At 39.2% G+C, this 11,539-nt stretch overlaps 1 protein-coding gene and 2 long non-coding RNA genes across 3 annotated transcripts; 2 read left to right on the top strand and 1 right to left on the bottom strand.

Moving 5' to 3' along the window:
• Positions 1-8: 8 nt before the first annotated feature.
• On the bottom strand, positions 9-1,713 carry LOC115542650 (uncharacterized). The gene is made up of 3 exons (XR_003976591.1): positions 1,333-1,713; positions 1,018-1,068; positions 9-866 (listed from the first exon to the last, which is right to left on the bottom strand). It is a non-coding gene; the product is annotated as an uncharacterized LOC115542650 (long non-coding RNA).
• A 381-nt stretch (positions 1,714-2,094) lies between these two features.
• LOC115542649 (uncharacterized) lies at positions 2,095-3,058 on the top strand. Its single transcript, XR_003976590.1, has 2 exons — positions 2,095-2,263; positions 2,513-3,058. It is a non-coding gene; the product is annotated as an uncharacterized LOC115542649 (long non-coding RNA).
• A 4,548-nt stretch (positions 3,059-7,606) lies between these two features.
• LOC115541760 (asialoglycoprotein receptor 2-like) lies at positions 7,607-8,688 on the top strand (the record flags this gene model as incomplete). Its single annotated transcript, XM_030353602.1, has 3 exons — positions 7,607-7,772; positions 8,279-8,553; positions 8,659-8,688. Coding segments are annotated over 3 exons (471 nt in total), but the record flags the coding sequence as incomplete, so codon positions are not given.
• Between the last annotated feature and the right edge of the window lie 2,851 nt (positions 8,689-11,539).

The following is an 11,539-nucleotide window of genomic DNA, read 5'->3' as shown; positions in this document are numbered from 1 at the left end:
CCCCCCCCCCTTGTTGGTTACCTGAAAAAAGCATTCATTCTTTTGTTTGCATCAAATGCATTTTATAAATTATAGACTTGACAATGTGTAAACGGTATGGGTTTTAAGGTGTTGCAGGTGAGATAAGAGTTAAGACATCCTTTCTCTCTCTGCTCCCTCCCGGCATTTCACATACCTTTGATTGACAGACAAGATGTATTCCCTGAACCAATCAGGGAACTAAGAGAGGCTCTTATTGGTCAGAGGGGACCCTGGAGCGTTTTCAAATCAAAATGATCTCATACAGAGGAAGTCGCGGTCAACTAGAAATAGATTGTCACAGTGCACTAACAGCTGACAGATGGCTAGGCCGTGTCTGACAAATTACACTCAAAAAGTAGCTTAAATTGTAGTTAGATCTTACCTATAGCACCTTAAAATTGTATAAATTATAAATATATAAATACATTACTATTGAAAGTGTATTGTCCATACTCATGAGTGTATGTTTTCCTTACCATCATAACACATGAAATAGCTGTTTATATTGTCAACAGGGTACCACTTGCCAGATTCGTGTTTAATAAAATGACCAGTATTGTCCATTCCAACGAAATTGCGGTAGTCTCTCTCTCCCTCTTGGTAGAAGTCCTCGTCTGCCAGTGACCAATGCCACCTTTCAGGACCCCCATGTTGAAGACCGATCCATAGCTCATCAGCTCTGTCTGCATTTAAGGCTAGCAATGACTTCATTGCCCCCATGTCGTCTATGGTGGCCAGGTCATGGCCTCTCTCTCTGCAGTAGCTCTGGGCATCAAACCAGGATTTGGGGGTTTCAATTAAACAGTGTTGGCGGTAGTCGGCACAGAAGGACGGGATACACAGTCCTGGTAGGGGAGAGAATCACATGACTTACTGTGGAATATTTCATATTCATAAACTAATATAAAGTAAATATTAGTAAATATTTTGTTCTGAAGAACCCATTTTACTTTTGAGGCATACACCCATGGGTAACGTAAACAGAAATACACCTACCTGAGATTACAAGAGTTTGTATCCATTCCATTGCATTCATGTCAACGTAACCTAAAATTAATATAAAATTGTCAAGTTAGATCTGCCAATTCACTTACTTTAAGTTTAACATACATCTCCACAATAATAAAGCATTCGAAAAAAGTAGGGATATTTGTGTTAACCATAACCATAACAAAATGTATTATATGAAATCATTATCATTCAGATGGTATCATTTTGTATACTTTCATTTATCAATTAATGTAGGCTGCTACTAAGTGGTACCATTCTCCTCTGCTAACATTATGAACATGCAGTATGTTAGTCACTTACCTTTGGTTATCCTTGTGTGGTGGTCAATTAATCTTCATCACCAGCTTGCTTTACGACTCTCTGGCTTTATCCAAACTTTATATTCTTTAGATTTGTATTCTAGCTCTCCGATTTGAAATGCAAAATAACAGCAAGGAAGTTTGTCGTTGCCATCTAATCCCGAATTTGACTGCTTTGCCTATCAGTCAGAGTAGAGTAAACCTTTATTATTGATTAATATAATGATAATGACATAATATATAATCCTTGTTGATATCAAGACGAGATCTTGCCACCTACCAAACATTTGTGAAAGCAAGTCAGGAGTGTGTGGTTCAATGCTGGTTTAAGCAGCCTCACCTGGCCCGAGACCTACTTCTCTTAAACTTTACAGGAAATTACACTCACCAGAAATCCAAGCCAGGGTCTCTGCCAGGGTGTGTGTGTGCAGGGGCGCTGCCTGGCGGGGAAAAGTGGTACTGATTCTAAGGGCCCAGCCAAACGCAGCACGGCCCACGGCCCGCGGATGGCAATTAATAATATAATATTAATATTCTTGCCTTTTTTTTTTTTTTTAAATGTCTCATTACAAAGAAATGGTAATTGGAAATAAACGTATTAAACTCACAACTGTCGATTTCCATAACGTTTTCGTTAGTTAATTAACATATTGTCATTTGGCCTTCCCCCTGAGCTCTTGCGAAATGGTTCAGCCGCAACGCACGATGCGTTGAATCGAACAGCATCCGAAATGTGAGATGCTGGCACTGGCAGCAGGTGTACAGAGCGGCTGGGCTGGCTGAGGTCAGGTCTTAACCACATGATGGTGAGCTGGTGGTGACAGCTACAGAAATGAAGTCAGGTTGGCAAAAACTGAAGGAAAGACGGGAGAAAGAGGAGAGGGCCAAAAGAGGCAGGCAACTGGTCACTCAATTGTTCGCCAATAAAGAAGGTATGCTCACTCAATGACCTTGCGTTTTCAAACTCTATCAAATGGTAGGCTAACAAGCAGAATTCTTGGATTAGCCTCCAAGAGAGCATGCTAGTTAGCATAGTTTCCTATTTAAAAACTCCACCTTTATTGTCACAGCGAACAAACGGCAAATGTGGACGAACGACCGTGATAAACTAGTCTTTTAATACAAAATATTTTTTTCAAAAGAACCTAACGTGTCTTAAATATGTGCATTTTCAACTTCAGGAGGAGGACAAGATCCGCCCACGGCCACCACGACTGGATTCCATTTCGGAGAAGGAGGTAAGCAACATTAGTTTGGTAGGATGTTAGTTGCTTTAGGATGAAAGTTTTGAATGAGGGTGCCTTCTAGGCTAGATCATATTTCAGTATTTGACGGTCAGTCGTTAGGTTCGAGAAAACAGAATGTTTTTCTTTCTTTTACTGTAACTCTTGTTACTTGTATATTTTTATTGATGTCTACAATGTGGATCCATTGATATTGTATGCAATTGCACTGTAAATTATGTTCTTTGTTTACATTTTGATTGTTACTTGGAGCTATTTTTTGCACTTTAGACTTCAGCAATTAAACTTTTTATTCATGAACAGTGTAAATTGAGATTTTTTTTCATATTGTTTGAAGCTGAAGTGTAAATATTTGTGTTGATGTCAAGCAATTGTAATGTTAATTCAGTTCCTATAAGAGTCTATCTTTTTAATGTATCTTTTTTATGTACTATTTATGGAATTTGAAATTGTACTTGCATAATAAATATGTGTTTAAAGTAAGCAGAAACGGTGGATTTTTTTGCAGTGCATCATGTCTTCTGAAAAGACTATTGCAGTTATACAAGGTATGAAATTGTGAGTACTCTTATGGTTTCTTGGGGCTCTGGCTGTGAAGCATCCACAGGCTTATGCTGCCATGTACTGGTTTAACATTGTAATGTACTCTCAATTACAAAGCAAGGTCACTAACTACATGAATGGGTAACCAATAATCAAACTGACAATTGTAGTACAGTTTCAAGCTGCTTACAGACAATTTAAGCATAACAATCAAATTTCTGTATTTGTGAATCTGTACACAGCTTTATTTTCAACACAAAATTCCATTGGATTTCCATAGGTATTTGTGTTGTGTGGAAAACAGTGTGTTTGGATTTGCTGAAAAGTTGATGTGTTGAAACCAAACTGGGTCAAGTCCAATTTTAGCATGAGAGAAGGACATTGTTGTAAAATTGTGTTTAAGCCGCTATTGGACAATATGTATAAGACTGCTGCCTAAAAGACAGTAGGCTATAAATACTTAGTTTATTACTTGAATTACATGATGTCACTAACTGAATGAAATACGTTTAATAAGTAAGTTCATACCCTTATTTAAAGTCACACAAACCCATACTCCATGAAGGGGCAACTAACTGAAGTGCTATTGTGATGCTGGGCCATGTTTACCAAAACAGTCGATAGATGTTGGGGGGGGCCCAAAATTAGAATCTTTCATAGGGCCCAAAATTCCTGGCAGCGCCCCTGTGTGTGTGTGTGTCACTGTCGGTACAGAAAGGATGTTCATAGAACATGGCATTTACACAAGGGTCAAGTCACTTTTTCACAGTCACATTTTTTGTATTAGCCTATGTCATCAGCCTGGCCCTAGTCTGATGACATAGTTGGTAGGAAAATAGCTTTACGTTACAGATTAATATTATTATTATTTCCTAATAGGTCTATGTGAAATGAGAAATAGCACACAAGTATTGGCATGTTGAGAGATGGTGTAATTGGAGTTGGGAATGTCCATGTCTCATCAGAATTTATATATATGAATGTGACCGCACCAATAGTACAGAAACAAACAATATTTATAATACAGATTTGTGTAAAGACTTACAGAGACGTGTTTCCAGTTTTTTTCTACAAATTTTAAAAAAGTAAAAAAGTCATGTTATTATTCTATGAGATGAAAATAGGAGCACTGAAGCGACAGCGCCAGAATGTGACCGTCTCCAACTCCACCAATGCTGGTCCTAGAACAAAAATACTATTAATAAACAATTGGAAAAATATATGAATTGATAACACCCTACTTATCTGCATGCAAGTAGGCCTACACACGGCAAACCACCAAACCGCGCCTCCCAAAGATACGGCCCGGACAGGAATGTGACAGCACCACCTAGCCGCCTGACATGCATACCCAATCGAATTCCACACACTTTTGCGTCACCGTATGCACGCAGATTTCGTCCCGAAAACGCTTGTCCAAACGCGGAATAAAAAGTGAAAATGCCAGGCCACTTTTTGTCTTCTGTTCAACTTCAGACCGTCATCATGTAAACGTATAGGCTCAGCCTCTGAGAAGAATGTTTGAGCTTCAGAGACTGCTGAGGGATACATGTCCACTCCACATTCAGGTTCAGGAATTAACTTTTGCACTATTTTACGTTGATGAGAGATCTTTCTAGTTTGGATTGTCTTTGACAGAGTTAATTCAATCTCATTTTGATTTTAAACATGCATAGGCTGCTATATATAATTCTGGCACTAGGGTCAGCCACAATCATATACTTTACTTGGGTGGGTAGGCTCAGGGCCGTCGGACTGCGGGGACAAAGGGGACAGTTGTGGGGGGGCCCAAGGCAGAGGGGGGGCCCATGACCAAAAAAAAAAAAAAAATTCCATCTTAATTTTTTTTTTTTCTTTATCCCTCCCCCCGTCAACAATCGCTTCCCTCCCCCCCTAATGTTAATGTTATTTTCTCCATTATTTTTTCGATCCTTCCAAGAGAACACCATCTGCCATCGATATTGCTTCCCATACATTGCCTTTTTATTATTATACTCAAATGGGTAATATCTTATTTCATAGAGAGCTGCGTGCAACACATTTTTGATTTTCTTTTATTGATTTTCAAAGTTGACGCAAAAACAATTATGCAAGTTGAATTCCCCCCATCCGGGTTAAAGGTACAAAATATAACTAGACAGGGGTGTAATATTCACATAGAATATACAATATACAAGTTGGATGTTAAAAATGCTGGATTGTGATCGGTCACCAGTACGGTAGAGATTAGAGAATGATGAGTAGGCCTAACAGTGTGTGAACGATTGACTTCCTATTGACAGTTTGCCTACATGAATCTGTATGCTAATATAGATTTAAAGTTATATCACGCATTATGAATTTAATATATGTACAAAGTGTAGATGACAAGACAAGCGGCAGAAGGGAAATAGTTCACCCTTCAAATAAGAGTTCCCTACTTCACTCTTTGCTAGTAGGTGACAGCTCCTCAAAATATGAAATAAATGATGAATCTTTGAATAAAATATATTTTATAAAATGAAAAGAAAAAGATTGGTTGACCCTGATTATGGCCATTGACAGCGTATACCGAAATAAACTACACACCATTTAAAATAAAATATCCATATTTATATACTCACAAAACTAACCAGCAGGTGTCGCCCTGTGTCTCCACAATTACTGGATAGGGCTGTTGGCCTGTGGGCATCACTCGAGGCGTGCATCCTATAGAGTGCAACAGTGTGCTTCTGGAAGTCAAAAACCCTTTCATATTCTACATAGAATTGTTGATTATTATTTATACATAATATCAGAAACATCCAGGGTGTATTAACCCCGAGCTAGAAGATTGTGAAACAACAGTAGGCTTCCTTAGAAGCCAGGAGTCTCAAAAAAAAGTCTTCAGAAAAAAATGGCTACCCTATGTCTGTCTACCAAGTTAATGCTGATAACAACAAAAACTTTTGGAAAGTTAGAGAAATGTAACAAAGTTTATTTATTTGTATTATGAGATAAAATGAGCTGTTAATGGTTGAAATGGTTTCCGAGAAGATGGCTAACGTAGGAAGCTAATTTAGGTGTTTAAAAAGTGAGTGAAGAACATTAAGAAAAGTATTTATAAAGTGAAAACGATTATAACTTCAAGTTAATGGGATTCCTATGGAAATGGCACATTTGAAAGTCAAAAGCAAATCCTGAAATTAGGCCTGTATGTTCTTTGTAAAGTACTTGGAGCTGATTGAGGACCTTGTGCATGGCTGGAGGATAACCAGACCTCCAGGGCCCGTGGGCTGCCCCTGCTTCAGCTCTGACCTTTACCCCAAAGCAACCTCAAAGCCTTCAAATAAATAGGCGGAGGTCATATTTGAAAAAATATTCGCTGATATGCTCAGGATAAATACAATTCATCCTTCAATATTTGAATATTCGATTATGGGTAGGGTTCATTCTGAGGAGATTTTTTAATTGAGTAGTTAAAGCGGTATAGAGGGAGATCTGTCAGTGTTTTGGAAGTACCAACGGTCAAACCACAAAAATATATATTTATATATTTTTTATGATTTGTCGGTGGTGATGGCTGGTTTTACCTGTGTGCATGGTTGTTTAAACAGGTGTGCAGCCTCACCCAGCCCCAGAGTCTAATCCGTTTGACTCGGGCCGGGTGTGGCTGCTTAAACCAGCCATTAATCAACACTCCACACTTTAAATGTTGGCCAAGCCCTGACACACTGGCCAAGCAGTCAAATTTGGATTAAGGAGGGCATGAGGAATTTCCTGGGTAATGAGCGTATTTTTGCCTGTATAATTAAAGAGCTGGGATATAAATCTTGGGTGGATGTTAAAGTCAAGATAGACAGAGCGAGTTGTACACCTTGCTAGTAATAATTAATTAATTAATTGAATTTATATAGCGCCTTTCTAGCCACTCAGACGCTTACAGTGAAGGGGGGACCGCACTCACCACCACCAGTGTGTAGCACCCACTTGGGTGATAAAACGACTGCACAGGGGAAACCCTGGTAAACCAAAGGTAAGTGACTTAAATACTGAATGATCATAAAGTTATAAGAGGAGAATGTTAACTCTAGTAGCAGCCTGTATTTATTAATTATTATTGAAAATGATGCAATCTTAATGATAATGCTGTCAATTAATAAATCGTTTTATGGTAATCCAACAAAAAAAGGATCACTCCCTTTTCAACTGCTTTATTATTGTGCAGATGTTTGTTCAACTAAAATTAAGTGAAGTGTAAGATGAGAAATCCTTTTCTATTTGGTAGACATGAATGCTATGGAATGGATACAAACTCTTCTAATCTCAGGTTGGTGTGTTTGTGTTTAACGTTACCTATGGGTGCTGGTATCAAAAGTGTAATGTGTTTTTGCAAACAAGAAATTAATGTTACCATTTGTGCTATGCATCTTTCAGTCATCAGTCAGGATACACAATAACACCAGCCATGTGGGAATCGTTCCTATTTGTGATTAGAAATACGAACATATTCAACAGTAAGTCATGTGATTCTCACCCCTACCAGGACTGTGTATCCCGTCCTTCTGTGCTGACTACCGCCAACACTGTTTTATTGAAACCCCGAAATCCTGGTTTGATGCCCAGAGCTACTGCAGAGAGAGAGGCCACGACCTGGCCACCATAGACGACATGGGGGCAATGAAGTCACTGCTGGGCATGAATGCAGACAGAGCTCATGATTGGTGGATCGGTCTTCATTATGGGGATCCTGAAAGGTGGCATTGGTCGCTGGCAGACAAGGACTTCTACCAAGAGGGAGAGAGAGATTACCGTAATTTCAAAGGAGGGTTACCTGGTTCAAGGTTTACTCTGCAATATAACAGCAAGTGGTACAATCATGGAAATAACGAAAAACATGTGTTTGTGTGTTATGATGGTAAGGAAACATACACACATGGATATGGATATTATACACTACATTTGTATTTATTTATAATGTGTCAAATTGAAGGTGCTGTAGGCATGATCTAACTTCCATTTGAGCTTTGTGTGTGTGTGTGTGTGTGTGTGCGTGTTAAACTCTCACAGTCGTGCGGTGTATGGGCCGTGAGAGTTGTATCACTGGGAACAGAGATCTTTTCTGCTCTCTCTTTGAAACTCTTCTCTCACCGACAGCATGTTAAAAGTCATAACGTTTTTTTTAATGTTATTTATAAAAAGTATTCAATGCCAACAATGGATTGAATGATTTGGCAGGTAATAGACAAGGTGGAGACCAATATGTCCTAGTGAGAGAGGGGAAGAACTGGGTCGATGCGCAGGCGTACTGCAGGAGTCACCACACGGACCTGGTCAGCATCAGGAACTCAACAGAGAACCAGGCAGTCGCGGAGGCAAGTGGTGGATATTATGTCTGGACCGGCCTTTTCAAAGAGGCGTGGTACTGGTCGGACGGGCGCTACTCCTCCTTACGACACTGGGATCATCATGCATTTGTGGGGAATTTCCCTCAAAGTTGCGCTGTGATGACTAGCCACATTTCTGGAAGATGGAGCCAACGATCATGTCATGAGTTGCATCCCTTTCTCTGCACCTGTAAGCAACCGTTGAGTGCTTTGGAGTTGCATTAGACATCTCATATTCTATGCATTCAATGGAAACATTTGAACAATTCATCCATATGGTCAATCATTGCTTTGAACTATTAGAAAGTCCAGTTACATTGTGTCTGTGTCTGTGTGTCTGTGTGTCTGTGTGTGTGTGTGTGTGTGTGTGTGTGTGTGTGTGTGTGTGTGTGTGTGTGTGTGTGTGTGTGTGTGTGTGTGTGTGTGTGTGTGTTCGTGTTCGTGTGTGTGTGTGTGTGTGTCAGGTACTAGGAAACGGGTTCTAAAGGTGAGGGTGCTTTCAGAGGACATCCAGGAACTGAATGACCCCGCCATGAAAACTGCCATCTTAAAACAAGTGAGTTATACCAGCCTATAGGTGGTTTTCGGTAGTCTGCCCATCAACCTACTCCATCATTCAACACTGTCACTAATTTAGTCGATATTGGGGGGGTACGTGCCCATTGTGTGACTGGTGTGTGTTTTAAATGTTGGTAACGCACCAAAAAACATTCAAGGAGATTTTGAATACCATGGCTGTTGTTCAACCCTCAAACTGTGCTTATGTGTGCCTTCAACTGTCCCTACGTGTATACTGGAGAAAGGCTGAGATGGTTGAGAACCCGTTGTGCCTTTTGTGTGAAAGATGCGTCTGTGGTACAGTCAGAGGTGGATAAGGGTGTAGAATCTAGATATTTATCTCATGTAAACAGGGCCTCTGTCATTGCTTTCATTCAGAAAGACTGGAAACTATTATATTCATAATGTTCACATGAGGTATTGCCTGTCGTAGAGCAAACAACTTTTGGTTTTGTTTTCAGATCCAGAAAATGCTGAATGAAGGGACTTTACGCAACCACCATAAGTTAGCCTGGAAAACCAATTCTGATGGACAGGTCTTCACCAAGGAGTAGTGTCTCACAAATCATTCGATAATAATTAATACCTAAAGTCTGTCAGCAGATGACCTCAAGTCTGTGTGAAAGGTTATTCCTCTTTGTTATTTTTTTGCCAGTTCTCACTATAGTCACAATTATGATGGTCACATGAGTAATGTTTGCATTATTTGTAACAATTCCATTGATAAACCAAATAACCTCTTTCTAAACCATTTGAGGATGAATAGCATAACTATAGGGGGAATGAAGATAGAAGGAAATATTCATTTTCGTAGGAATGAAAATTGGGTCACATATCTCATACTTTAAGGACTTGATGAGATATACGTTTTTCTGGATGCATAAGATCCTGTGTTTCAGGGTAACATATGTTGAGGTAATTGCAGATAGAAAAGAGTTATGATGTTTCTTGAATGTACAATAATTTTTTTGCAATATATGACCAAGATTTCAGTTAGAGTAGCTGTATGATGTAACTAAAGAAGGGTTAGCCTGAAAGAGTATATGAGGCTCAGCCTCTGAGCAGAATGTTGGAGCTTCAGAGACTGCTGAGGGAAACGTCCACTCCACATCAGGTTCAGGGCTGAGAATTGACTTTGCATCATATCACGTTAGTGAGATGTCTTTCTAGTTTGGATTGTCTTGGACAAAGTTCATTCAATAATATTTTGATTTTAAAAATGCATCTATATAATTCTGCCACTAGGGATCGCTACAAACATAGACTTTACTTGGGCGGGTAATGTTATTTTCTCCGTTTTTTTTTAATCCTTCCAAGAGAACACCATCCGCTATCGACATTGCTTCCCGTAGGCTACATTGCCTTTTTATTATTATTTTCAGATGTGTAAAATCTTATTTCATAGAGAGCTGTGTGCAACACATTTTAGATTTTCCTTTAATTGATTTTCCAAGTCTTTCTTTATTGAGACGTAAAAACAACTATGCAGTTGTCATCCTGGTTAAGGTACAAAGTTTTAATTTACAGTGGTGTAATATTTACATAGAACATATTAACCACAAGTTGGATGTTTAACATGCAGGATTGTTATTGGTCACCAGTAACCTATGGTAGAGATTAGAGAATGATGAGTATCATTGTGTGAAAGTTCACCTTCCTATTGAAAGTTTGCCTATATGAATCTGTATGCTAATAAAGATTTAAAGTTATACCACGTCTTCTGAATTTAATATATGTACTACATTATATATATATATATATATATATATATATATATATATATATATATATATATATACACACTATTTAACTGTTTATAAAGTAAGTGAAGAATATGAAAAGTATATATAAAGTGAAAACGATTATAACTTTAAGTTAATGGGATTCCTATGGAAATGGCACATTTGAAAGTCAAAAGCAAATCCTGAAAGTAGGCCAAGCCCCCGAGAGCAGTGCATAGGCCTACTTCCGCAATCCACCAGTGCTCAGCGGCCTAGCCTGGTATTGCATCCGTTGTAGCGGGCTGTGGACGGGTCCGTCAATTCATGGAGTCCCAGAAGTAGGTATCGCCGTTCACTCCAATACAATTGCGGGGACACAGGAATGTGTCCCCGCAAAAAATGTCTGTCTATCAATATTAGATTTATACCATGTTCTAAAATTGTTTTAGTTTTTTCTTTTCAAAATGCCCCTCAAGCGTTTTATCAGCCGTTTTATGTATTTATTGTTTGTTTGAGATGGAGGGGTGGGTAGCTGAAAGGAGTCGTTTTGAAAGAAACGGCTCAGTGCCATGGACCTATTAAAGATGTGCATGGCTCCATTAACTTCTGGGGCCTCATGTACTAAGGTTGCGTACGCACAAAAACGTGGCGTTCGTCCTTTTCCACGCTCACGTTCAGATGTACAAAACGTGAAATGACCGTAAAAATGTGCGGTCCCCACGCCAGCTCCAGAGCTGTCGTACGCACGTTTCTACAGCTATTGTTCCTTTGGCGACACTTAGAGGTGACGCTGGGAA

Source organism: Gadus morhua, chromosome 4, assembly GCF_902167405.1.
Source record: "Gadus morhua chromosome 4, gadMor3.0, whole genome shotgun sequence".
In the NCBI taxonomy this organism is placed as follows: Eukaryota; Metazoa; Chordata; class Actinopteri; order Gadiformes; family Gadidae; genus Gadus; species Gadus morhua.
This window is presented reverse-complemented; position numbering and strand designations above follow the sequence as displayed.